Below are 27,712 nucleotides of genomic sequence, written 5' to 3' on the forward strand. Positions count from 1 at the left end.
GGTGCTCTGAGTGACGCGAGGCTTTGGAGCTGATGGGAAATAGGTGATGGGTAGATGGCATGGAGGAGCAGGCCTGGGAGTGGCACCTTACCAGCTTGACCCGGTGTCCAGGGGTGCTAGAGATGGCCCAGGTACACTCCTTCTTGCTGGGGTACTTGTCAGGCCAGTTGGGACTGGTGATGGTGCCGCTGCTAGATGTCACCTTGTGGTCACAGCCCGCTGTGGGGAGGTAAGGCAGGGAAGGGGATCAGTGGGGACCCCTGGGTTCTAATGTCCCCTATGAAGAAAGGAAGGAAGCCCTTTCCTCCCTCCCACCCCCTCCCTTCTTGCTTCTCTTGTCTTCCACTTAGAAATGACCTGAAGGCTCACACAACTTGTTTTCTATTCAGCCATCCAGCCTGGGGAAATCTGGATGCTTGGTTCCAAGCTGGACCTCGCCTGGCAGCATCTATGGAAGCAGCCCTCCCAGGTACCCCGTGGACCTTTGAGGCCATCTGGCCACACCTCTTCTGCCCCCTGCGAAGCTAGCATCCTCTGATCTCCTGCCATGCTTCCATATTCACAGAATATGGCTCACTTTGGCTCCTGACTCAGTTCTCTCCACTCCACTCCTGCCACCATCCTAGGTGACGTCAGCAAACACATGGATGATCCACCCGCACGCTGGCCTCTCCTGACCTTCTCAGTTCTATGAGTTCTCACTTCCTTCCCCACAAGGCTCTGCCATCACCCACAAATTCTCGGTGCTGGTGGCCACCTCTCATTCTTCCAGGGCACTCAGCGCCAGCGCACCCCCCTCCCCCATTTCTCCTAACACCTTGTCAACTTTAGAGAGACCTCCACAGTGTTGATCCTTCTGGTTTCTCCCAATACTTCCTCCTGAGTTTACTTACCTTGCTTCTCTATCAGTTGGACCACATGGCCCATCACCCCGATTGCTCACCAATGGCCATACTTGAACTGAACCATCTTGGAAAACCCCATTTGTGGTCTCTAAGTGTGGCTGGGCCCCCACTGCTTGGTATTCTTTGGACGCACCCTTCACCAGCTGTATCTCTCACCTCCTCAGCTACAGCTCCAAACCTTTGGCCCTCTCCTCAACTCCCAGCCCTCCCTCCCAGCAGACCACCTCACCTCTTGCCTCCTGGGTGGAAAGGCAGAGTCTGCAAATATGAACGACTTCAACTTCCTGACCCCTACCTGCAGACTCACCTTTCCACTCACCTTCCCTCCTGCCTCATCTCAGAGAAGGTGCCCTTCCTCCTGGGCAGGAGTAGATTTTCCTTCATGAGCTGGAGCTCACTGCTGCCCACCATCCGGGGGCCTCTGTATCACACGTTACCCACACTCACTCTCTCTGCCAGCTCGTCCAGCCCACGAACCTTGCTACACTTTGCCCATCCTAAAACAACACTCCCCTCTGACTACCATCCCTCCTATCTCCCTTTTCTTCAAGAAAACGTGCATGTCACATTTTCACTACTCATGACTCCTTGATCCGTGGCAATCTGCTTTCTGCCTTGGAAAAGCACAGCCTCACAAACTCCAACTGAAATGCTGATACTCTTTATTCGTTATCATCCAGTCTGACAGGTCTCTCTGAGGAAAAGCCAGTGCACTGCTGGGATGAGAAGGAAAAAGGGGTGAGTGGCGTGTAGCCCACACAGCTGTGCCTATCGTCAGAGGCTCACAGGATGAATGCAAGGCCACCAGGGTCCAGAGAGGAGCAGGGCCCTCACGGGCTATGTGGAGTCGCTGGTCTCCACATTTGAGCTATGAGCTGCTTCTATTACTCATCTTCAGCTTTCCTTGTCCACACTATCTCCCCACTTTCACTGGTATTCCCCGCCCTCTAATTTATTTCCACACCTGCTTCTCTTCCCAGCTAGACAGCAGTCTCCTCGAGAGCAGAGGGGTCCCCATCTTTAATCCCCCACAGAACTTTGCACAGCGCTGCACCCTCTGCAGAGAGTCAGGAAATGCTGATTTATTACTAGCCCATCACTTGAGTAAGGACCCTGTGTGCTTCTCAAGTGACTCAGAGCCACACACAGACCACCCTCCTGGGAATTTTACACCTGCTCATGCTCTCTTGTTGACGCTGGTGTGGAAACTTCCTTAGCAAAATCTTTATTTTCATAGAGAGCACAGAGATGGCATGCAGTTTAGAAACAGCATCAGAAGAAGGTCCTCCCCCTAGCCTGGGGGCTCCGTGAGTCAGTGGAACTCCGTATCTGGGAGACTGAGGTGATGGGGTGAGAAGCCCTGGAGTGTCCACTCGGTGCTTCAGCTATGTTTATTCTAGTTGGCAGTTTATTTGCTGGCACCTTGGTTGTCTACACAGTGACGGTGAGAAGAGGCATCTGCCAGGCCCTGCGCTAAGTGCTCAAAGCAAGGGCTCGAAAGCTTAGGGCCATCTCCTGGGTGAGACAGTTGAACTCAGAGGGGTGAAGGGACTGGCCCAAGGGCATACAGACACTCAAGGTCAAAGGCGAGTCTGCGGTGTATAGCCGGGGACAGTGCTTCGCCAGCTGGCATGGGCCACAGTGGTATTGACCACAGGGAGCAGGCCAGGGTTGTATTGTGTACAAAGAGGAGGTATCACGTGATATGGGAGAGGACACGAGAACTGTTTTTGAGGTTCTAAAGAGCCTCAATGTCGGGGAGGCATCAGCCCTGTCCCAGGTGTCCCTGGGGGTGAGTATGTGACCGACAATGGTGACACGTGATTGTGCTTGCTGCGAGTCGGGCACTTCTCGGAGCACATCACAGCATCGCCGCCCAACCAGGCAGCACCCATCAGCAAATCCAGGTGTGGAGGGAGGGAGTCAGCGGCTCAGGGCCCACAGCTGGCTAAGAGGTGGGGCTGGGCCAAGCAGCCTGGCTCCAGAGCCCAGCTCTTCACCACTGTCCCAGCTCACCTCCCTGACAGAGGGAGGCTGGAACAAAGAGACACACCTGAACATGGATTTGAAGGAGCGCTAGTTACCAGATCAGCTTGACAACAGGGCCTGGGGGGTAGCCACAAGCCCCTCCCCTCCAAAAGTGTGTGTGGCTTGGATGTTGCTGGTGGAGGGAGGAGCGTGGAAGGCGAAACGAGGTGACCTCAGAGGTCACTCAGCTTCTTGAGTCCAGACAGAGGCCGAGGGAGATGGCACCTCTGAGCCCTCTGTGCAGTCTTGGCTCTCAGGCTGCCAGTTGGCCACGGGCACTCGGGCCGCTTACCTTCCTTGCAGTCATGCTTGTTGTCGTGGAGGACGAAGCCGCTGCGACACTGGCACTCGTAGCTGCCGAAGGTGTTGACGCAGTCCTGCTGGCAGCCGCCGTTGTCCTTGGAGCACTCGTCCTTGTCTGCAGGGGAGCAAGAAGGGAGGGCCGGTCTGTGCATGGGCCAAGGGCAGTGGCACCCCAAGGGAAGTGGGGGGCCTGGCCGGGCGTCCTCCCCACCCTGGGGGTGGCAGGGCAGGGAGCGGAGGTCAAGGCGATGGTGGGGGTCCGGGGCACTGCCTCATGCAGAGCCAGCTGAGGGGGCCCAGCTGTGCGGAGAGAAAGTTGAAATGGACGGAGGGAGGGTTGGGGTCTGGAGCTGACCGGCATGGGCACCCTCTACCATTACCTGCTTACTGGACAGACGGACAAGTGGAAAAACAGACACACGGACAAGCAGACTGCAAGAGAAAGGAGCAGGACGCAGGGGTCCCTCTTTTACTTCACAACAGGAAATGTCACAGACACCATCAAAATGGGAGGGGGCGGGGGGCGAGGAGGGGCCCCTGTCCATGTGTGGGGGGTGGGGGCGAGGAGAGCACCAGTTCTGTCGGCCAGAGGGAGGTGGGCCGGCAAGGCCGAGCGGAGGTGGGGGTGGGCGGCCGCAAAGCCCCCAGCCCATTCCGTCCAAGGTGAGGTTCCTGAGTAACAAAGAGTCCGGGAGGCCGGGCCGGCCTCACTGGGGGGTCCGGTTTCTTTTCTGCACTCGGAATTTGAGCTGGTGGGGGCGTCCCCGGGGGGGCTGCAGAGCTGGCCTCTTTTCTGAAACGAGAGAGAGAAGGAGAAAAGGGACCAGGGGGGTGGAGGGCGGGGGCCAGGGAGGGAGAGCAGTGAAAACCAGGCCTGGCTCCGGGGGGGCGGTCCACGGGCAGGGCAGGGCGGGGGCCAGCGGGACACGCATGCAGGACAGCCATGTCCGGCGCAGCCAGGTCACGGAGGGGCAGCAGGGCGCGGGAGGCACAGCGACAGGGGATGGGCGGGACGAAGCCTGCGGCAGGGACAGGGCCCGGGCGTGAGGAAGAGGCCGCACTCTGCGGAAGGAGACTAAAGTTGGGCAGAGGGGAGCGGTCCACGGGAAGGGGCCTCATCCAGAGCTTGGTTCTGTCCTCCTGGTGCTGTAGCTACAGAGTGTGATACAGACAGACAGACGCACACTCACATCAACACAGCAGCAGACACAGGACCCCTCACGCCGCACTGTGCTCCCGACACCCACCCACAGGGACACACACACACACGTGTGCACAGGTTACACACCAGCCCCTCTCACACAAATACCGCATGCACACGCATCGGCCATCAGCCACCCGTGCACATGTGCACACGCAGACGCTGGTGGCTCACTCCTCACACGTGAGGAAGCACACGCACGTGCAAACACAGGGGGCACAGCTGCCCTCAGGGCCCTGCACGTGGGGACAGAGACACAGTCGAATGCAGAGACCCCGGGCTGATCAGCGACCTGCAGAGGGCTTATGCATTCAGCAGCTCCGGCTCGGATGGGTCTGCACACGCGTGCTCCCATGAACACAGAAACCAATACACAGAGGGACACGTGGCCACAGGCACGCCGTTCGTCACACACACGTGTTCTCCAGTCTCTCCACGGTCATTCTGGGCACTGGGTGCCTGGCACGGAGGCAGGCATTCAGGGGAGGGGGTTGTGAGATGAACACAAGAATTCCAAGATGAACCCCAAGCTAGAAAGATGCCTGCTGGCACTCACGTGGCCAGGCGGGGTCTGTGACAACAGGAGCCCTGTCCTGGTCTCTGTGGGAGAAGGGCCTGAGGGCTGCAGCATGGACTCGCAGGTGGCCCTGCTTATCCAACCCCCTCTCAGGCCAAGAAGGACCCACAAAAACCCAAGGTCAAGAGGTGGAGTCGCCAAGTCCTTCCCCACATCTCCTAAGTTAGAGAACCATGGGGGACCCTGAGCGAGGGCCCTGTGGAAGCTGCCTTTGCACAAGCCCTGTGAAAATGTGGGGGTGAGTACCCTACAACCCATCCTGGGGGTTCACTGAGCAACATGCTGGTGACCCTATGCTGGGAGCTTCAGGGGCAGCAGCTCCAGGGGGTGAGCAAAGATTTTCCTGAAATTGACCCTCAAACCTTCCTCATATTTCCCCTAAATACCAAGTATGATGCCTGGCACATTGTAGGGGTCAAAGAAATACTTGCCCAGTGAAGAACTGAGCGGGAGAGTGTGGCTGAGTGCGGCGGTGAGAGCCGTGACCCCGAGGAGGGCCTCCACAGTGCCTGCGGCGGGGCTGGCACGGTGGTGGAGGGGGGGGCCTCTCCTGGGAGCCAAGAATGCAGGCTGCAAGAAGGGCAGGAGCGGGGGTGGACACAGGCCGGGACAAGGAGATGGCACTCACCCTCCAGTGCCCAATGCCCCGGCAGGTGGCTGGGGTCACACTGAAGGTCTTCAGGCTCTCTCTTCTTCTTGCCTTATGGTCTCCTTGCTGGGTGTCCCAAAGTCCAAACAGCCCCTCTCCTGGGGGGCCAGAGTCAGGTGCCCCAGGGGGCCCTGAGGGCTGAACCTTGACGCCCAGTGGCGAGGGTCCTCTGCACGTTTCTTGTGCAAAGGGGCACTGCATATGTGTGTGTGTGTGCGTGTGTGTGTGTGCGTGCGTGCATCTATGCAGGGCTGAGGGTGGGGTGCGCACAGTGGTGTGCCAGGGCCGGGCAGCAACCATGGGTGGGGAGCCCTGGGCTCTAGGTCTGGCAGATGCAGTACTGGCCCCCCCACCACGGCCCCCCAAGACCAGAGCAACAGAAGAGCAGAAGAGACAAGAGTAAGCAGGTAATGGTTTCTCTGGCGCCGAGCCCACCCCTGAGTACAGATCTCACGTCCCCTCGGCCCTCTGGTGAGCACCTTGAGGAGTTCTGGGGTGTCCCCAGGGAAGAGAGGGATTTGCATTGCAGGGTGGTCTCAGCCAGCAGTGGGGCCAGGGCGGGGGGCACTGTATGCAGAGCAGGGTGGCTGGCAGTGCCAAGCGGGGAACCAGTGCACAGGGGCGGTGCATGGCATCCAGTGGGGCAGGCGGGGGTGCAGGGCAGCCACAGGGGGCTCAAGGATCAGAGGAGGGGAGAAGGAAGGCAGCAGGGACCCGGCCGGGGGCTTCTGGCCTTTCTGCCACCATGCCCGGCCCACTAGGTGTGCTAAGGACCCCTGGGCCACTCCAGCCAGTCCATGCCCCCCAACCCCCACTCCCACCCTAAACGCTGTCGGTGCCCCAGGTCCTACTGCCTCCAGAAGACTACCAGCCTCCTCCCAGCCTAGTCCCGGGTGAAGGACGGGGGCTACTAAAGCAGGGGAGAGGTGTTTGGGGACCCCTGGAGGCCCCAGCTCGGAGAGGCTGGGCAGGTGCTCTGACTACCATTGAGTCTGCCCGGAGATGGGGCCATCACAGGGACGGACCCCTAGCCTTACATGCGGCAGCTCTCAACAGACAAGTGCTGATTGGATCTGCGTTCCCCCACCATGGGCCTTGGGGAAGTGGGGAGGCTTTGGGGTTGATGGGAGGGGCTCCTCATCTCTTGTGAAGCCCCCAGCATGACCCCACGTGGCACATGCGGGGTCTGATTAAAGATCCAACCACTACCAGACAATCTGCCCCACAGTCCAACACAAACACCGTCCTCCTCTGCCTGGGGCAGTGTCCACCTCACTGCGCTCCCTGTTCCCAGGGCTGGCCCTCGCTCGGGGCTCCTAAGCCCTGGAGCGCCCTCTCCCTTCCCTTCTGCAGGTCTAAGCACTGCCCAGCCTCAGGGTGGCTCCCACACCACCCTGAGGTCTCAGGAACAGAGGCGTTCAGGCAGGAAGGGGCTGGCCTGGTGGTGGAGGGCCAGTGGGGGGAGCAGGGGACAGACCGTGCCGCCCGGCACCGGAGGGGCTGGGGAGTGCGGGGGTGCAGCGGCAGTAAGAAGGGGAGGTGGGGCCCGAGGCGGGGCAGTCCAGGGTTACCTGAGAAGAAGTGGGCCTTGAAGCCCTTTTTGGAGACCGTGTTGTCGGACTTGAACTCCACACGCATGTTGTTGTACTGGGAGGTGATGACCTCGGGCTTCTCGGAGCCACAGAACTTGCCGTGCAGCTTGGAGTCGGCCGTGAGCCCGCTGCGCACCTCCACAAAGTCGTACTTGCACACCTGTGGGGCAGCGCAGCTCCAGGCCACCTCCTCCAGGAAGCCGCCCCTGACCACCACCCCCCGGGGAGGTTCCTCGTTCTGCGGGTCCTCTCGCCTTTACTGTGTGTCTGCTTAGCCATGTCTGACTCTTTGCAGCCCCACAGACTGTAGCCCGCCAGGTTCCTCTGTCCATGGGATTTCCCAGGCAAGAATACTGGAGTGGGTTGCCATACCCTCCTCCAGGGGATCTTCCCAACTCAAGGATCAAACCCACATCTCTTGCGTCTCTTGTATGGGTAGGCAAGTTCTTTACCACTAGTGCCCCCTGGGAAGCCCACATCTCTTTCGCCACATCTAATAATTAAAAAATGGTGCCACCCCCGCCCCGTCAGTTCCTCCTGTGCTCCCCACACAAGCCCCCCAGCCCTGCCTCTCTCCAAAGGTGTCCGGACTCCATATCCTTCACTCCCCCCTGCCACAGGCTCCCTGGCCTTCAGGGCCCTCCTCCCTGAGTCCCAGTGCTTCCCCGAGGAGCTCTCCACCTCTACATTCCTGAAGTGTTTCTTTCAGAGGATAGGAAGCAGGCACTGAGCCGAGCTCCCACACCTCGGACCTCTCTGAGTCTCCTCAGCCCCTGGGGTGGGCACTTACGTCATTGCCCTCGGTCTCAAAGAAGTCGAACTGCAGGGAAATGCGGTACTGGGTGGGCGCCACCAGCTGCCAGATGCAGTTTTTGTTAGGGGGGTACTCCTTGGGCCAGCCCGGGCTGGTGATGGAGCCATTGAGCTTGGTGAGGAATCCACCACAGGCAGCTGGGGGCACAAGGAAGGCAGTGTCACCCCCCCGGAGTCTCGGCTCTAGAGAAAGGGCATGAACACGGGCTGGGGTGCGTGAAGGAGGGAGGAAGGGTCTGTGGATTCCCCCAGCCCAAGGCGGGGGCTTGTGTCTGGTCTCTCTGGGGTAGAGGGGAAGGAGGCAGGGTGAGGGGGTATCTTCAGAGTAGAGGGCGTTGAGGGGTTGTGTGGTCATTTCTATTTTCTCTGCGAGAAAACAGGCCAGGCACTTGCTTGGGGTGGGGCTGGGCTCCAGAAAGGCAGTGCAAGCGGGCAGAAAGGGCTGGGAGGCAGAGGGGACAGGCAGCGGGCAGGGAAGACAGGGAGGACTGGAAGGACAGCAGGCAGGGCTGGGAGGTGGGGACCAGGAGGCAGGGAGAAGGAGCTGCTCGGAGGTCAGCGGAGAGAAGCTGGCAGCAAGATCAGGCTGAGCTGGAGTCAGTTAGCCAGACAGGGTTTCACTAGCCTCCTGGGAACATTTTTATAATGAGAGGCTGAAACCCAGTGCCTGTCCGAGAATTGCCAAATGGTGGATCACCACCTTCTGGTGGGTGATGAAATCAATCAAGATCAGCATTTAAAAAGAAGAACAAGAATGAAAACAAAACCAAACCGAAGTACGTCACACCTGGTCACAGTGTGTTCTGGGGGACTGAAATATACATTCCTCATACACCGCTGGTGACCACAGTGCCAGGGAATCCTAGTTTTTCCAGCAAAAGGTCTGTCCGAGGGGCATAAGAGACCCGGAAGGGGATAGGGCACAGCGTCCTGGGTGGCCTGGGGGCACTCACCCTCACAGCGGCGCTTGTCGGGGGCCAGCTCGTACCCAGGGTCACAGCTGCACTTGTAGCTACCCAGGGTGTTGAGACACCGCTGCTCACAGCCCCCACGGTTGGGCCGAGAGCACTCGTCCACCTCTGCGGTCAGAAAGCAAGGGTGTCAGTGACTCCCAGTCTGGGGCCCGGGGCCCTCTTCCCCCTGCCCTCTGCTTGAGAGTCAAGCCCAGGGTCCCTCAGGCTGCTGAGACCACTCCTAGCCCTATTCCAAGGGGAAGAAGTCAGTTGCGACCTTCCTTTGTCCACTCAGCTCCGAGGACAAGGGCTTCCCTGCCCCACCCGGCCTTCCACGGCTGCTCAGAACCCCACTTGGTCCCAAGGGCATCTGGCTGAAGACAGCCCCCAAGGCAGAGCCCTGAAGGAAGGGACAGATGGTGCCCACCGAGCCTTCCTTCTGACCACCTTCATTCACTGGTGTCTCTCCTGCGCCGTCCCTGGCTGAGGACTATTCTTGCATCTCTCCTTCAATCCCTACGTGAAGCTTGTGATGGAGGGGCTGTTGCTGTCCCCAGCTTAAGACAAGGAAAGGAAGTTTGGGCAGAATGCCTTCAATGCCCAGAATCACACTGATAAAAAGTCCACACTGTCTTGCCTCCTCCCTGGGCTCCTATGGCACTTCCTGCCTCTGCCTCTCACCAACATCCCTTCTGCACAAATGTGTGGGCTTTAAAGCAACTCTTCAATTACATCAACTGTTAGTCATGCACCTACTGTGTATCGGCCGGCCATTTTAACCTAGGTGTGGCATTTATTCAACAAGGTATTATATGTACTTATTCATTGGGACGCTTCCTGCCCGGTTAGGACATAACTTCAAGGACAGGGCACCAGGGTCTACACATCTTGAGGAGTGTGTTGAGTGAATGAATGAGGTGGGGATGAGGCCACAGCGGCACAATTCACAACAGCCAAGGTACCCACTGATGGATCAGGCTTAGGAAATCTGATCTGGACACACAGTGGAATACTATTCAGCCTCAAAAAAGAGGGAAATTCTGCCCTGCGCAACAACACAGGTGGACCGTTGGGACATTATGTTACAGTAAAATAAGCCAGTCACAGAAAGTGAAAATGTGCATGAGTCCATTCACATAAGGTATCAAAAAAAGTCACATTCATAAAATTAAACAGTGGAACGGTGGGTGCCAGGGGCTGGGGGGTGGGGAGTCACAACTCAGAGGGCATAAAGTTTCAGTCAAGGGACTTCCCTGTTGGTACAGTGGCTCAGATGGTAAAGAATCCGCCTGCAGTGCAGGAGATTGGGGTTCCATCCCTGGGTTGGGAAGATCCCCTGGGGAAGGGCCTGGCAACCCACTCCAGTATTCTTGCCTGGAGAATCCCATGGACAGAGGAGCCTGGTGGGCTACAGCCCATGGGGTCACAGAGTCAGACATGACCGAGTGATAACACTTATCCAGTGGTTAAGACTCCGAGTTTCCACTGGAGGGGGCATGGGTTGGGTTCAATCCCTGGATGGGGAACTGAAGATCTGCCATGCCATGCAGGGCAGCCAAAAAAATAAATTTAAAATCATTTTTTAAAAAAGTTTCAGTCAAGCCGACAGAGCGCACAGCACCATACCTGTGCTGAATTGTACACTCAGTTGTGTTCCGAGTGTAGCTCTCATGCTAAGTGTTCTTACCACAAGCAAATAAAATTAAGAAAAAGAAGGACCAAAGAGGATGGGGTGGCCACAGGCGTGGGCCTGGTGGGGCAGCGGGGAAGGAGGCACCTTTGAAAAAGTTGACAGCGAAGCCAGCCTTGTTAATGGACCCGTCGGAGACGAACTTGAGCCAGAGGCGGCTGGACGTGCTCTTGATGTCGTCGGGCTTCTCGTAGCCACAGTAGCGCCCGATGAGGGTGCTGCTCTCGCTGTGCCCGTCCCGCACCTCCAGGTAGTCGTAGGCACAGCTGTCGTGGCGCTCGATCTGGGGGAGGAGGCGGGGCGCTCATCAGCAAGAGGAGCCCTGGAAGCCCTCAGAAGGTGGGCCCCATCCTGGGGGGGTCCCTGACCCACCTCAAAGGACTGGAAGGTGAGGCCCACGTGGAAGCCCTCGGACACCTGGATCCGCCAGACGCAGACTTTGCTAGGCCGGTAGTCATCTGGGTAGTTGGGTGATTGGATGTGGCCATTGTCCTTTTTCACATCTCCCCCGCAGATGGCTTTGGGGACAGGGGACAAGGTGGGGAAGAGTGGAGTGTTGGTCAGAATGCTCTGAGCTCCTCTTTCCTTTTTCCAGTCCCACCCACATCCCCCAGCCTCCCAGGGTCCCAGGCCCCAGCCAATCCCACTGGGATCTCTGCTTCCTTCCTTGAGGGGCCTTGGCCTCACCCCTGGGGTGCCAGGAGGAAGTGGCTCTAGGGTGTCCAGGGACCCCACCTCTCCCCTTGCCTTGGTACCTTCATAGACCGCGAAGAAGCCCTTCCCGACCCAGTTGCTGCTGCTACGGAATTCAACCCAGAGGCGGCTGTCGGTGGAGACGATGGGCTCGGGGAGTTTGCCCCCGCAGAAGCGGCCTGCACAGATGGGATGGACAGAGGGCAGTGAGACTCCAGCGAGGCCTCCTCCCTTCTCGCCCCAGGGCTGCAACTCCAGGGAGCCCGCCCCATCTCTGCGGGGGGTGCTGGACCCTGGTCTGCCCTTGATGCACATTCCCAAGACCGCACACACTCCAGTTGGCCTGCATCGGATCCAAGGTCCAGTATGGCCCTGAAGAGCCAGAGGCCACTCTAGATTTCATGCACTTGAGGGAAAGGATAGGAAGGAGTCTGTGTCTAGGAGGAAAGAGGATTCCTCACCATAACCAATGGTGTTGTTGTTTAGTCACTAAGTCATGTCCGACTCTTTGCGATCCCACGGACTATAGCCCACCAGGCTCCTCTGTCCATGGGATTCTCTAGGCAAGAATACTAGAGTCGGGTGCCATTCCCGTCTCCAGGGGATCTTCCCAACCCAGGGATTGAACCCACATCTCCAGCACTATAGGCGGATTCTTTACTGCTGAGTCACCAGGGAAGCCCATAGCCAAGGATAGCCGTGCTTTACTGACATTTTTTAAAAAGAGCATTATCATCGTTACCTATCTTTTCTTACTTGCTATCCATGCTAACAAGCAATAACCAAAAGCAAACACAGCTTTCTTTGGCTATGACAAAATGTTGTCATTTGCTCAAATGTAGGGGGTACCATAGGAACCCAAATAAACCCCCGAATCCAGGGACTGGGGCAGAAAATGCCTTCTTTGACATAAAATCTAATAAGAATCCACGTAAGCGGGTGAGGTTGGCCATCTGTGAAATCCTTTGTAGTTAAGAATCAACTTGGGATGATTTGTGTGTTCCTAATAAGACGGGTGTTTTCCCAACTTTTGGCAGGGGACGGAGGGTGCTGCCCTAGGAATGCAAGTTGTGAAAAAGAAATTGCAATCTTGGAAACATTCACACTTTCGTAGCAGAAGTATCATAAAGACAGCTGCTTTGGGTGACTAATAAGAAATAGGCCAACATCAGAAACAAACTGGAGGGGGAAAAGGAGATGGTTAGTGAGGACTTGTCAGCCTGCTTCAGGCACAAGCTACGGGGCAGAGGTTCTAAGGCTAATGAGCAGGCCTGAGCCACTTAGGATCAAGTCCAGATGGGAGAAGGAAAATTCAGGTAGCCCCTCAGGCTCTATGTCCATTACAGCATCTTCTGTCCTGTGGTTCTGACCACCCATCCCCCACTTACCCACTCCCCAACCCCCACCCCCCCCACCCCAAGACAAAGCATTCTGTGCAAACAAGTTTGGGCCACTGTGCGAGGAATGCCGGCCTCTGTGATGCACCAGGCTGCATCGTGGGCACCCTCAGGCCACATCTCACAAACAAGAAACAGAGCCTCTGACATTGCCCAGGTGAGCAAGAGAGCCTGGAGCTGAGAAGATGGGCCTGTCCATTTCCCTTTGTTACTGGTATGACTCCCTACCATGTACACTGATAAGCCATCATCTATGAGAAGCCCAGAAGCCCGTATACCAAGGTCTCCACGAGGTCCAGACTAGGGAAGGGACTTGCCCAAAGTCACACACTTCGCAATGGAGCTGGCAGCACTGACTACACCAGGACTCCCGGCTTCCACGCCGTGGTGCTGCCCTCGGCCAGGTGTTGGCGTCGGGGCGGATGCAGGCTGTGATGTGAGTAATTATACCAAGGGTTCGGCTGTGGAGGGGGCAAAGCGAGGCTGGGGCCCATACCTCGGAGGGGCGCCTTCCTCCAGAAGCCGTCTCGGACCTCCACGTAGTCGTACCAGCACAGGCGGCTACGGTACAGGTCCATGGCCGTGAAGTTCAGAATGATCTGGGAAAACGGGGGAGGAAGAAGGTCACGCTGCTGCCCATGCTTTGCTGGCCTCACCCATCAGTCCCATGACCGCTGCCTGCCTTAGACAGCCATGTGCCATGGGTTATAAATAGTTAAAAGTTCTAGAACTTCCCTGATGGTCCAGTGATTAAAGAATCTGCCTGCCAATGCAGGGGACATGGGTTCAATCCCTGGTCCGGGAAGATCCCACACACCACACAGCAACAAAAGCTCCGGCATCACAATTACCGAGTCTGCACACCGCAGCCACTGAAGCCTTCACACCCTGAAGCCTGTGCTCCGCAACGAGAAGCCTGGGCACCGCCACAGAGTAGCCCCTGCTTGCCACGACTAGAGAAAGCCAGTGCTCAGCAACAAAGACCCCAGCGAAGCCAAAAATAAATTTAAAAAAAATAGTTAAGAGTTCCAAAAAGGAGCTCCTGGCACAGAAATGTCCCTCCTCCCCAGCCATCTGCCAGTTCTAGTCAGCATTCTTCCCAGACATCCCAGGCCAGGCCTCACTTAAAATGCACGAATCTCGCTGAATATATGTTTGAAACCCAGGGTCTCATTTTACTGATCTCCTTAGTTAAGGAGCCGTTGCTTAGGGTTACACAAACCCAGCTCTTCTCGTGGTCAACTTAAATAATATAAATTACAACATCTTTAGAGGGAAGAGGTCTCCTTGGTGATAGGAAGGGCCCAGGACAGCATTTGGGTACTGGGGGATCTGAATAGGAATGCAGGGTCCAGAGAGGACAAGCAGAGGTCACCTATCATCACATGTTTATTAAATGCTGGTCCTGAGCAGGGCTCATGCTGACCGCTGAGGAGAGCATCAGGTCTGTATGCCTCCTGTGAATGGGTTTAAGATACTCAACTATACAGTATAGTTGAGTATCTACACACACACATACACACAGACACACACACACAGACACATCTCTATCAAGGAAATTAGGACTTAGAAAAATAAGACATGCATGAAAAGATCACCTAATGAGGGACTTCCCTGGGGTCCAGTGGTTAAAAATCCTCCTTGCAATGAAGGGGGCGCAGGTTCGATCCCTGGCAGGGGAACTAAGACCCCACATGCCTCAGAGGAACTGAGCCCCTCTGCTACAAGTATTGAGCCTGCAGGCCACAACTAGAGAGTCTGTGTGCTACAGTGAAAGATCCCACCTGCTGGAACTGAGACCTCAGGCAGCCAAATAAATCATTAAAAAAAAGAGAGAAAAAGCAAAATGTTAAAAAGGTCACTGAGTGAAAAACTCAGGCCCCAGTCATTTGAGCCTGGGTTTGAATCTCATCTCTGCCTTTCCTGTTGTGAGTCCTTGGGTAAATCACTTGACCTCTCTGAACCTCAGTTATTTAGCACGTAGCATGAGGAAAGACATCTCACCCTGACACAGCCCTTCATGGGTACAGGCACTGCCCTAAGCACCTATTGCACATAAACTCATTTCAGCCTTTGAACTCATCAAATGTTCACCTAACACTGGAGGGACCTCTAACACCTTGGTAAGTACCGAGTCTCCCCAGTAGGTGTGCTCATGAACAGATAAAGGAGCACACTTTCTTGCTTAGTGGTTTCTGGAGAGAGCCCTGAAGCTTGCTGTACTTTCTGAGTCCAACAAGCAGGGACCCAAAGAGAATGACCCCCTGCCCATCTGCAAGGCGAGTGCAGTGAGCATGCGAAGCTCCGAGGGGCCCACCTGTCAGGTGCGAACCAGGTTCCCTGCTGGAGGAGAAAGGGACAAGGGAATCTGTCTCCTCTCCCTTCTGGCTCCCTGCAATGTTAGAGGCAGACAGAGTGGAGGCTGGAATGAAAAAGATCCCACAGCTTCCAGGATGGCTGAGATGATAAAGAATCTGCCTGCAATGCAGGAGACCCAGTTTCGATCCCTGGGTCAGGAAGGTCAGGAAGATCCCCTGGAGAAGGGAATGGCAACCCACTCCAGTATTCTTGCCTGGGAAATTCCATGGACAGAGGAGCCTGGCGGCTACAGTCCATGGGGTTGCAAAGAGTCAGACATGACTGAGTGACTAACGCACAGAGTGGAGGCTGGAATGAAAAGGATCCCACAGCAGAGGCTGGCAGCTGCTGTCTGCAGCCAAGGTCAGTGCTACCACTGGTCAAGGAGGAGCTCCTGGCTCATGGTTACTTTAGCACCAACTCCGTGAGAAGTCCTCATGATTTCACCATCCACTTGCATGATCCTTGCCATTTCCTGACCTCTGCATTCCCTGCTCTCCTTTCCCATCCTCTCTCTGCCCCTTCCCAGCCAACACATCATGCCCTGAATCTTGTTAACATCCACAATCTCAAACCCCATTCTCCGTCCATGTGGCCCAATCTCTCCTCACTCCCTCCCTCTGTGTATAGAGCCCAATCCTTCTAATTCACCACAACCTTCAATCTACTGAGTCCATCAGATTTTCACTGCCTTTCACCCCCATTTATTCACATGTCATCCTGACCTAGCTTGGAATCCATGGTCCACCTTTCATCTTTTCTTTTGATTCATACATGAGTTTAAATATGTTTGTGTTGGGGAGGCTTTCATTAATTTTGCTGCTTTGACGTAATCAAGTGAGATCATGTTTTGTAAAGTACACTATATTACTCTTTTTTTTTTTTTTTTTGACACACTGCACAGGCTTCCCAGGTGGTGCTAGTGGTAAAGAACCTACCTGCCAGTGCAGAGGATATAAGAGACACAGGTTCAATCCCTGGGTTGGGAAGATCCACTGGAGGAGGGCATGGCAATCCACTCCAACATTCTTGCTTGGAAAATTCCACGGACAGAGGAGCCTGGTGGGCTGTAGTCCATGGGGTCACGAAGAGTCAGGCACGATTGAGTTCACGCATACAGCCTGTAGGATCTCAGTTCTCTGACCAGAAACTGAACCTGGGCCATGGCAGTGAAAGCCTGGAACCCTAACCACTATGCTACCAGGGAGCCCTTCTAAAGCATACTCTATTACTCTTGATGACGACAATTAATCATCATCGGGAGTATCATTACGATAAAAAGACAAGGCCTGGCATTTTGAAAAACTGAAACTGAAAATCTGTTCCAGCTCTTGCTCTAGAGCCAGCGTCTTATTACCCAATATTTTATCTTTTCAGAAAATGACCAAATGTGACCACAGAGAAAGTTTAATTCATTATGGAATCCTCGGTGCATGGCACATAGTCGTTGCTAAGTAAATGTTTCTTGACCAGAATTTTGCATTCTAGAATTTGTTCTAGAGACACTTGCCTAAGTGTATAAAGATGTTTACTTTGGTAGTAATGAAAGGCTGGACAAACCCAGATCAGCATCCACCAAGAAATCTGCAGAGTGGGCTTCCCTGGTGGCTCAGTCATAAGGAATCCTCCTGCCAGTGCAGGAAACATGGGTTCAATCCCTGGTCTGGGAGGGTCCCACGAGCCGAGGAACAACCTAGCCCAGTCACAACTATTCCGCCTGTGCCCTAGAGCCGGGGAACCACAGCTACGGGGTCCACGTGCCACCAGACTGAAGCCTGCATGCCTCGAGCCCATGCTCTGCAACGAGAGAAATCACTGCAACAAGAAGCCTATGCACTGCAACTAGGGAGCAGCCCCCACTCACTGCAGCTAGAGAAAAGCCCGTGCGCAGCAATGAAGACCCGGCACAGTCAAAAATTTAAAAAAAATAAAATTATATATAAAAAAAGAGATCTGCAGGGGGTGATTAAATAATTAAATTGAGATGATGGGATGCCAAGCAGCCTCAAAAGTGATTGAGGTAGATAATATACGTGCTGACACAGACCGATGACCATTATTTATTGTTGAGTGAAAGGCAAGTTACAGAAGACCCCCCCCCACCCAACACACACACACACACACACACACACACACACACACACACACACACTAAAAGGGTCTGGGAGGACATCCCAAGTGTTACCAATGCTTAGTCGTCTCTGAGGAGTAGCATTCAGAGGATAATCAAGAGGAGAAAGTTCACTTTTTACCTTAGGCATGTCTATATTGCTCAAAATCTTAATAACATGCACATGTTATCTTTATATCTAGCACACAACAAAAATATCTTTTAAAGAGTTGCTGGATGGGGCTTCCCTGGTGGTCCAGTGGTTAGGAATCCGCCTGCCAATGCAGGGGACAAGGGTTCGATTCCTGGTCTGGGAAGATTCCACATGCAATGGACCAACTAAGCCCAAGAGCCACATTTACTAAAGCCCACACTCCGCAGTAAGAGAAGCCACTGCAATGAAAAGCCCATGCTCTGCAATGAAGACCCACCATGGCCAAAAAAGAAAATAAATAAATCTTTTTAAAAAAAAAAAAGAAAAAAGAGTGGCTGGATGGAAGAAGGAACGCTGAGGGCCAAGTGAGGGCTTCTTGGCTCTTAAACTTACTCTCTTAACCACTGCTCCACGTGGCTTCTCTGAGCCTGCCAATCAAGCTCAGCAGCTGCACAGAGAACAGCAGCCTCTTTCCCTTCTTCCCCAGAAACAACCACAACTCTGTCCAGGGCGGATGCATTCAGGCCCCCAAAAAAGAAACCACACCTGCCTTGCAGACCCCTACGGGGTCCACCTGAGACCTTCCACAGGCAAGAGGAAGCAGAGGTCACCACAGGTAGGAGGAGGAGGCCTGGGCTGGTGGTCAGGCGCATCTCACAGGGAGGCACAGCTGTGGCTATATTGAGACCGGAGGTGTCTAATTAAGAGTTGTAACAACTTCTGTCCTGTGGAAACAGCTGTGCTCCGGTACCAGGGGCACTGCCCTTTGCCAAGGAAAACCTGGCCAGCTCTGCCACTTCCTAGCTGGTGACTCTGGCCTGGAGCCTGACTTTGGGCCTCGCTGTCTTTGTCTGAAAAATGGAGGCGATCTTAAGGATTCCACGGGGGAGTTGTGGGGAAAATGCCATAGGGGTGCAGAGTCCCCAGGGGAACCCGGCGTGTGGGAAGTATCCCTCATGCATGTTGGGTGGTCTCAGGGAGGAGCTGGGAGAACACATCAATCCTCAGAGACCAGCTGGCTGGCCTCAGGCAGATCTCAGGCCCATCACTGAACTCCTCTGTTTCCTTATTTGTAAGATGGTAATGGTAATAGCGAGCTTCCCTCGTGGTCCAGCAGTAAAGAATCCACCTGCCAATGCAGAAGACGTGGGTTTGATCCCTGGGTCAGGAAGATTCCCCTGGAGGAGGAAATGGCAACCCACCCCAGTATTCTTGCCTAGGAAATCCCATGGATGGAGGAGCCTGGTGGGCTACAGTCCTTGGGGGTCACAAAAGAATCTGACAGGACTTAGTGACTAAGCAACAATGACAACAACAAATGGTAATAGTATCTGCCTCATAGAATTTAGGGGAACTAAACTACTACGTGTCAAATTTAAGACCTTGTCTGACACTGGGATCAAACATACGTGTCACACATCCATATGGCAGTGTATGCCACTCAGTATATGTGGATTTCACTCCTAGAGTTGAGTTTAGACAGTCTGATATTTGGGTCACAGGATGGTCCACCCCAGAATCCAGGAAAATAGAGGGAGGCAATTGAGGCACCCAGGGAAGTTGACTAGGGCTTGTTCATTAACAGATCAGGACTATAGAATGATACTTGCTTCCCCGGTGGCTCAGTGGTAAAGAATCCACCTGCCAATGCAGGAGGGATGGGTTTGATCCCTGGGTCAGGAAGATCTCCTGGAGTAGGAAATGGCAACCCACTCCAGTATTCTTGCCTGGAAAATTTCAGGGACAAAGGAGCCTGGCAGGCTAGTCCCTGGGGTCACAAAAGTCAGACATGACTGAGCACACACACACACACACACACACACACACACACACACACACACAGAATGATACTAGCAGCTAACACTGAATTCCTACTGTTTTCAGGCAGTGCCCTAAGCACTTTATGTACATTAACTTGTTTAACCCTTGTATTTACCCCATGAGGGAGGTACTATCACCAGACCCATTTCACAGATGGGGAAACAAAGTCTCAGAGAGCATAAGCAACTTCCCCAACATCATACATCCAGTAATGAGCACAGCTGAGGGACTTTCCTGATGGCCCAGTGACTAAGACACTGGGTTTCCAAAGCAGGGTGCCTGGGTTCGATTTCTGGTTAGGGAACTAGATCCCACATGCTGCAACTAAGACCAGGCACAGCCAATAAATAAAAATAAACATATATATTAATTTTAGAATTGCAGTGCTGGAGAAGATGCTTGAGAGTCCCTTGGACAGAAAGATCAAACCAGTCATCCTAAAGGAAATCAACCTTGAACATTAATCGGAAGGACTGATGGTGAAGCAGAAGCTCCAATACTTTGGCCCCCTGATGTGAAGAGCCAATTCACTGGAAAAGACCCTGATGCTAGGAAAGACTAGGGGCAGGAAGAGAAGGGGAGACAAAGGATGAGATGGCAGGATGGCATCACTGGCTCAATGGACATCAGTTTGAGCAAACTCCAGGAGATAGTGAAGGACAGGGAAGCCTGGCATGCTGCGGTTCATGGGGTCGCAAAGAGTTGGACATGACTTAGGGATTGAACAACAACAAATATATACACTCAGAAAAGAACACAGCTGAGAGTCAAACCTAGGCTTAAACTCTGGCTCTTAAACTTATGCCCTAACCTCTATTCCCTGTGGCCTCCCCAGGCCTACCAATCAATTCTGCCTAACAGCTGTACAAAGAAAGAGCATCAACTTTCCCTCCATCCTCAGAGCCCCACGCCCTTCAGTGCCCAAGAAGAGGGATTTAGGGGTGGACTCAGCCCAGGCCTTGCAGAGGAGGGAGATGGCTCATCTCTGCCCAGTTGGGGAATGGGAAGTAGGGGTCAGGGAAGGCCTTACAGAGGAGGCAGAATTTGGGTTGGACCTTGAGGAAGAGTCAGGAAGTCGGAAAGTAGGGACGGGAAGGAGGGCGGATACGCCAAACCCAAAAAACATTGTATACTCTTATCTTCTTGGCTACTCTGCAACAGTTGACTCTGGTGTCCTGAAAGCACTCTCCTGCTCATAAAGGAGTTCCCTTTGTTGCCTGGGAAACACTGTAAATACTCTTCAGGGCAGCTGCTAATCACTTGCAGCTAAAGACTTGGGGAACCTCAGAGAAGTCTTCCAAAGTGGCTCTTTCATCTGTTTGACATCACCGAGACTTGCGTGATTGTACAAGATAAGATTACATATCACGTGCATTGCTGGCAATAAGCTGAGAACTGGGAGGCGTGTGAAAAACAACCTTTCAGGAGCCAAACAGATGTCAAAGTCCATTCGCTAAAGCAGCTGGATTTATTTAAGGTGTTCTGTTGAAAGAGTAGACTTTGGAGTCAGATAGTCCTAGAATTGAGAGCTGGTTCTACCACTGCTACTGGAGCAAACTTGGCCAGGTCTACTTCTGCCCTTTGAGCCTCGAGACCCTCCTCTCTCCAGTAGGGATAACAGTACCCGCATCATGACACCGCTATGAGGAATAATGAGATCATGCATATAGGATGCCAGTGCTTTGCACATAATCGGCCACAAGGAGTGGCTGTGACAATTTTACGACGCCATCTTCTATTCTCCCCAGCCTTTAAATGTTTCTGTCCCGACACTTCCATCTTTCATCCAGTTATAATTCTACGGCTTCAACCAGGGCCATGGGTATGTTTTGTGTGTGTGTGTGTGTGTTAGTAGCTTAGTCGTGTCTGACTCTTTGTGACCCCACGGAGTGTAGCCTGCCAGGCTCCTCTGTTCATGGAATTCTCCAATCATGCCTTGGTTAATCTGAATTTTTTTTTTATCTCTAGCCTACTCCCGGGAGCTCTGGGCACACCACTAAAAAAGGATGGTGAGTCTTGTGGGAGTTATGGAGGGAGCAGGCTCAAGGCATACAGAGGTTTCTAAGGCAAGGCCACATGGCCACTAGAGCAGGGGTCCCCACCCTAATTGCCAGTCCACAGCCTGTTAGCAACTGGGCTATACTGTAGGAGGTGAACAGCAGGCAAGTGAGTGAAGTTTCATCTGTATTTATAGCTACTCCCCATTGCTCACATTACTCCTTGAGCTTTATCTCCTGTCAGTTCAGCCATGGCATTAAATTCTCATAGGAGAACGAACCCTATTGTGAACTATGCATGTGAGGGATAGAGGTTGCATGCTTCTTATGAGAATCTAATGCCTGATGATCTGAGACTGTGATGCTAGCGCTGGGGAGTGGCTGCAAAACTATCATTAGCACAATAAATGCAACGCACTTGAATCATCCTGAAACCATCCCTCCCACCCCGGTCTGTGCAAACACTGTCTTCCATGAAACCAGTCCCTGATGCCAAAAAGGTTGGGAACCACTGCTCTAGAGACTAGGGCCAGCCCATGTCAGCCCAGAGCAGGACGGGAAGAAGTGGGTCCTGACAAAGTTGCCCCACGCCTTCTGACAAAGCAAACCCCCTAACAGGAAAGAAAGGATGCTCTACCCTCCTCGGTGCTCCCCCAGGCCAGGGACTACATCGGGCACCTGTGCATCCCCAGTGCTGGGCCCAGAGCCAGGCACAAAGTGGCCAGACAGCACTGTTGCTGAAGGCACTTAGGTAGTTGCTGGAAGAACAGGATAGGCTTTGGAGTACACACAGTACTGCAATCTCAGACTCTGATATCATCATCCAGGTTCTACGAGATCCTGGGCAAATTAGTTTTTCTAAGTTTGCTTTCTCATATACAAAATAAAGCCAACAGGAATTCACTGGCAGTCAGATGATTAGGTCTCTGTGCTTTTATTGCCAAGGGCTCGAGTTTGATCCCTGGTCAGGGAACTAAGATCCCACAGGCTGCATGATGCAGCCAAAATAATAATAATAATAATAAGGCTAACATTAGCACCCAGCCTTTAACGTTGTGGGGCTAACTAAAAGACATAACACAGAATTTAACATGTGCCTGGCCAGTCACTATGCTCAGTAGTCATAACATGTTGTTATTATCTGCGGTGAAATTTCCAAATTCCTCAGTAGAGGAATGAAAGAATCCAGGGCAAGGTCAGTACAAGACAGCAAAAAAGACTGCAATTCTTAAGTTAGATTCAGAACAAGGAGAACAAGGAAGGGGTGGATTCACTGTTGAGGGACGATGGTAGAAAGCTAAGCGAGAGAGAGAGGGAATTACTTAACTCTCAATGAAAGTTTGTCGTAAAAAAGGATGATCTTCAAATTACAAAAGTAAACATCATTTGAAAAGAGAAGCTCAATAATATAGGAGGAGAGTCAGCAAGCGCCTATTTAAATTGGCGTTTGTCTCTAGACTCAAAAGTGACATCAGAGGACATTCAAATAACTTGCAGATGTGATCCGTGTCTGCAATCTTGAGAAGTCAGAACAGAATCTTTCCAATTTTCAAAAGGGGTGTGTGCGAGAATGTGCGCATGAGTGTTTTGGGAGGAGAGTTCGGAGTTTAATTCTGGGAATCGCAAACCATGGAGTTCAGTGTTAATCCCCAACTCAACAGATGGTCTGTGACCATTTAAAATAGACGGCCTGTGACCATTTAGAAAAGAAACACTTGATTGCTAGGAGCCAGTTTGGGTTCGCTGGAAACAAGACACATTAGACAAATCTTACTTCCTTTTTAAAAGGGTTTTTACCAACTGGTGAAATAGTACTTATGTTTGCTAAGGCAATCCACCCACCTATTTGGCATTTATTAATCACTTCCTGTGCCAAAGACATAAAGATGACACAGGCCTGGTCTCAGAAGTGGCTCCTGCTGTGGCTGGTCAACCCAGTGGTGACCTGTGGCTGACTGGGAATGACTCTTAAAGGAGTCATTGCTAGTGGAATAGCTCTGCCTGAAGCCTGCAGATTACTGGGTCAATGTCAATTCAGAGGGAGATCTTGGGATCTGCTTTGACTCATGTCCTGTTCAATATTTTGATCAAAGGTTGAGTTTGGAAGACCCAGAAGACATGCATATCCAATGAGTTCATGACAGAGTGAGAATGGCTACCTGGTGGATGGTGGAATTCTGATTCAAAATGATCTTGAGACCTGTTGGAATAAGCAATGTGACTGATAATAAAATTTAACCCAGCTCATGGCTGCACTAGAACATTAAGTACCAAGTTCCAATCAAGAGAAATAAAGCCGGAAAAGCTGTGGGTGCAATAAAAATATGAAGGACATGGAAGGCCCAAGGGTGGGTGAGAGGTCCAGACTCCATGAGAAAAGCTTGTGAATGGATCTGAGAGGCAAGCAGAAAAATGCCTGGCACATAGTAAATGCTCTTCATGAGTTAGCATTTGTATACAACTATCAGGAGAAGCCTCCCATCCTCCTGGGCTTCCCTAGTGGCTCAGATGGTAAAGAATCCGCCTACAATGCGGGAGACATGGGTTCAATCCCTGGGTTGGAAAGATCCCCTGGAGCAGGGAATGGCCACCCACTCCATTATTCTGGCCTGGAGAATTCCATGGACAGAGGAGCCTGGCGGGCTACAGCCCATGGGATCACAAAGAATCGGACATGACTGAGCGACTTTCACACTTTCCCATCCTCCTGTGGGGTGAATGAGTACAATCCCCAGGCAGGTCACTCACAGCCACAAGGACTCAGCTCTCCTACTCGGGGGTCCTGGCAGAGGAAGCAATGTTCAGTTACCTTCTCCCCAGGTGTGACCGAGATGCGCCATACACAGTGCATGTGGGCAGAGTAGCCGTTGGGGTACTCGGGGGAGGAGAAGTTGCCTGTACTGTCCTGCAGGGTCTCTCCACAGGCTGTCAAGAAAAGGAAATGATCAGATTGCTTGCTGCAGCCCCAACCTTCTGGCTTCTCGTTCTGAGCCCTGGTGCCCTCTGGGGGCCAGGAGAATGGTTGAGCAGAGGAAAGAGTCTGGGATGGTTCTGTTCCTTTAAGATCCACCTCCTTCTCCTCTTTTCCTACCTAGTGCCAGGGATGCCCTGTTGTCAAGGCAACAAGGCTTCCAGAGTTAAGGTCAAGCTCCTTGGGAGGGCCTCACTCTGTCTCACTTCCTGGGAATTGCTCCACATGGTTCCCCCCTCCCCCCCCCACTGCCCCTCACTCTCAGAGACCCTCAGAAGGTGGGTGGCTCGGCACCTCCCCACCAGATCTGAGCTTCAGTTTGGGTCTGTAACTTGAACACTGCCCCTACCTGGGTGCCCCCTCCCCAGAAACCAGGCTGCCCCCGACTTTTGTAAGTCTCACAGCTTCAACCTTCTCGGCCCCAGGGCCCACCCTGCACACCACCCTGCCCCTGCCCTGACCTGGGCACTTGTAGAGCTTGCGGGCCTGGGCAATGTCTCCCTTGCTGAGTCGTGTCCTCTGGCCGATGGGGGGCTTCACCCCATTCACCTCGTACTTGGGAACGATGGTGTCCAGAAAGATGCCCCTGGAGAGGAGGAGAAGCCCAGCCCGGGGTGAGAATCGAACGGAAGTAGGGCAGCTCGCCTGCATGCACCCAAGGTCACGACCCTGCCAGAGCCCAGACATTCCTCAGCAGGGTCGGGGACGGGTGGAGACATCTCACCCTGTCATTACACTGCCCACTGACCAGCTGCCACCCTGCTCCGTGGCAGCCACGCCACAGGGCCTGGGGGAGCCCCGGGAAGACTTGGGAGGTCGAGAACACAGACCAAGGAGGCCCTGGGGACCCACCCGTGCCCCGGCTCCGTCTGGTCCACCTCCCAACCCTGGGAGACCTCAGACCCCCTTGTCAGCCGTGTCTCAGCCCTGCTCCTGAGGCCCCTTGTGCTGTTATCAGCCCTGCCGACACCTCTCCCAGGACTACACAGGGCCAGCCCTTCGCCCTTCCTGATGGCACCAGGGACAAGGCCAAAGGGCAGGCTCCACTGTGGCCAGACCAGACCCCGAGACAGCCCCCACAGCTCCTGATCCATCGTGTCTCCTGTCCACCCAGGTCCTGCCTGCTGGGTCACGGGTGTTTCCATCTGGGAAGATCAGAATGCAGGGAGAGCAGGCAGCCCTCCGCCTCCCCAGGGCCCCTGACTCACACCCAGCTGGGTGGACCTCAGCAGGAACTGGGGTGGGATTGGTGGGAAATGGGTGGTCTGTGGGTGGGGGCTGGGGTGACCTCACCACCCTTCCTTGGTCTATTCCCTCAGGTCTGGAGGCAGGAAGAGAGGGTCTAGAAGGAGCGACTGAGGAGAGGGGAAGGGCCAGTGCCTGGGAGGGCAGAGATGGAGGAAGAGGCAGAGCCAGGCATGGGAAAGGCCAGGCGTGGCGGGGGAGGGAAAGCCTGAGGGGGGAGGGGCTGATTCCCAGCCTCTGCTGAGGAGAAGCTGGGATGGCGAGGCTGGGCCAAGACCGCTGGGGGTTCTGCCTGTGGTTTCTGGGAACCTGTGCTTACTCACTCAGTCCTGTCTGACTCTTTGCAATATTCCCTGAACTGACTCCATCAGGCTCCTCTGTCCGTGGGATCCTCCAGGCAAGAATACTGGAGTTGGTTACCATTCCCTTCTCCAGGGGATCTTCCCAGGCCAGGAATCAAACCCGGGTCTTCCCCACTGCAGGCGGATTCTTTACTGTCTGAGCTACTGGGAAGCCTGGGCTTAGGACAAAGAGTAGGTGTATATGTGCTCTTGAGCTAGGGAGTGGGGCTGACCCAGGGAGGAGCCAGCCTTTGTACAGATCAGCCAATTGCAAAAAGGCAGACCCACCAGAGAAATGCGCCCCCTTGGGCGGATGGTTGAGGGAAAAACTCAGCTCCCTCGGGCTGATACAGCTCCCGGGCCTGGGCATCCCACGTGCCTGGGCAGCAGCTGGGTTTCAGCTTCCTGGGCCCACTTTGCCCAGTACCAGGTGAGGAACCTAGGCCCCGGGAGTCCCCGTCCTGCCACCGACCCACCGTGGAGGAGAACAGCAGGGCAGGCAGCACCCATGGGTCCTCTGTTCCAGAGCCTCAGCCCCCCAGGGGCCCACTCCTGTCCTCACTGAAGACCCCAGTGGGGCAGGTTAGTACAAACTGGGAGGTCTACCGAGGGCAAGGCTGGGCTGCCCCAGAAGAGGGGGGCCTCCATCTCTCACCTGGAGAATGTGTTCCGGGCATAGTGCATGATGCTGTCAAAATCATAGGTCTCCCCCAGGGACTCAACCTCCTGGACCTCCATCTTCAGGAAGTTATACTCCTGCCCTGTGAAGACCAGGAGAAGGGAGTGTGGGAGGGGGAGGGCGGGCTGGGAGGGGCAGGTCTGTGTGGGTTGCAGCTACCTCTCTAGGGTGGGGATGGGGTCCTCCCTGCTCTTGAGAGGTGACGCCCTACCTGGGGGTCCGGCAGCGGCCCAGGGAAGCCTGGGGGAGAGGCGGGTCTCTAGAAGAGTCTGTCCAGCAGGGTGTAGGTGGGGTGAGGATGTGCTGGAGAAATGACTCAAGGGACTGATAGGAAGGAGGCGCCCATTTCTAGAACCACTGGGGAGATGAGAGCAGTGAAGAGGGGAGGAGAGGGAGGAAGCAGGAAGGGAGGGAAGAGAGAGCATAGGAAGGAGAAAGGAGAGAGAAAAAACCCTTTAGAGGACAGAATAGTCAGAGAGCTGAAGACTGGGTAAAAGTGAAGAGAAAGGCTGGGGCAGCATGGAGAAGGGGCTGACCCCTCCCCAAGCCCCACCCTGAAGGCCAGGTGGGTTCTGGCTGCTCCAGGCAGCCCTGAGTGCAGGACCTAGACCTGTCCGGGCCCCCATCTGACAACGGATTTGTGGTCCCTTAGCTGCTACTGACCCAGAGAAGACGCTTCCGGGGAAGGGTTTGGACCTCAGGCAGGGCTGGGACTGTAATACCACGTTGAGCAAAGATGATGGCTTGAGGGGGCAGCGCCCACCCTGACCAGGGACCGTGGACGGGCAGGCAGAGGTCTGTACCTGGCTGGATGTTCTCGCGCACGATGGAGACGTGGCGGTCTCGGTCGGGTCGCGTGTGCTCGTGCCAGAAGCCGATGACGTGACCCAGCTCGTGGACCACGATGCCAAACTTGTCACAGTTCTTGCCGATGGAGATGGCCTGGGGGCCCCCGCCACGGCGGCCCACGTAGGAGCAGCACCTGGAGGGCGGGGCCAGCTCAGGGGGGCGGTCCCGAGCTGGGGGAGTGCATCCACTCAGGGGCCGGGCGTGGTTGCCAGGGGGGCCAAGGAGCAGAGGGGTGGAGGAGGGGCCCGAGGGCGGGATGCCCGGGCTGTGTGCTGGGGTCTGAGCCACATCCGGGGCAGCTCCTGGGGAGATGCCCCCACGGTGGGAGGGGACAGATGACCCAGGCCGTGCCCGGGGCGACGGCTGCAGTGCCCAGGACCGAACAC

At 54.4% G+C, this 27,712-nt stretch overlaps 1 protein-coding gene across 2 annotated transcripts in view; it reads right to left on the bottom strand.

Moving 5' to 3' along the window:
- BMP1 (bone morphogenetic protein 1) overlaps positions 1-27,712 on the bottom strand; it is a 45,738-nt gene that overhangs the window by 5,822 nt on the left and 12,204 nt on the right. For both annotated transcript variants that reach the window (XM_061163926.1, XM_061163925.1), the window contains exons 5-17: positions 27,281-27,459; positions 26,454-26,559; positions 24,674-24,798; positions 24,051-24,166; positions 13,298-13,400; positions 11,467-11,583; positions 11,084-11,229; positions 10,799-10,994; positions 9,022-9,147; positions 8,046-8,206; positions 7,235-7,415; positions 3,226-3,351; positions 92-219 (exon numbers count right to left, since the gene is read on the bottom strand). In XM_061163926.1, coding sequence (XP_061019909.1) covers positions 92-219; positions 3,226-3,351; positions 7,235-7,415; positions 8,046-8,206; positions 9,022-9,147; positions 10,799-10,994; positions 11,084-11,229; positions 11,467-11,583; positions 13,298-13,400; positions 24,051-24,166; positions 24,674-24,798; positions 26,454-26,559; positions 27,281-27,459 — 1,810 coding nt within the window. The remainder of the gene's footprint in view (positions 1-91; positions 220-3,225; positions 3,352-7,234; positions 7,416-8,045; positions 8,207-9,021; positions 9,148-10,798; positions 10,995-11,083; positions 11,230-11,466; positions 11,584-13,297; positions 13,401-24,050; positions 24,167-24,673; positions 24,799-26,453; positions 26,560-27,280; positions 27,460-27,712) is intronic.

Source organism: Dama dama, chromosome 16, assembly GCF_033118175.1.
Source record: "Dama dama isolate Ldn47 chromosome 16, ASM3311817v1, whole genome shotgun sequence".
NCBI classification, from domain to species: Eukaryota; Metazoa; Chordata; class Mammalia; order Artiodactyla; family Cervidae; genus Dama; species Dama dama.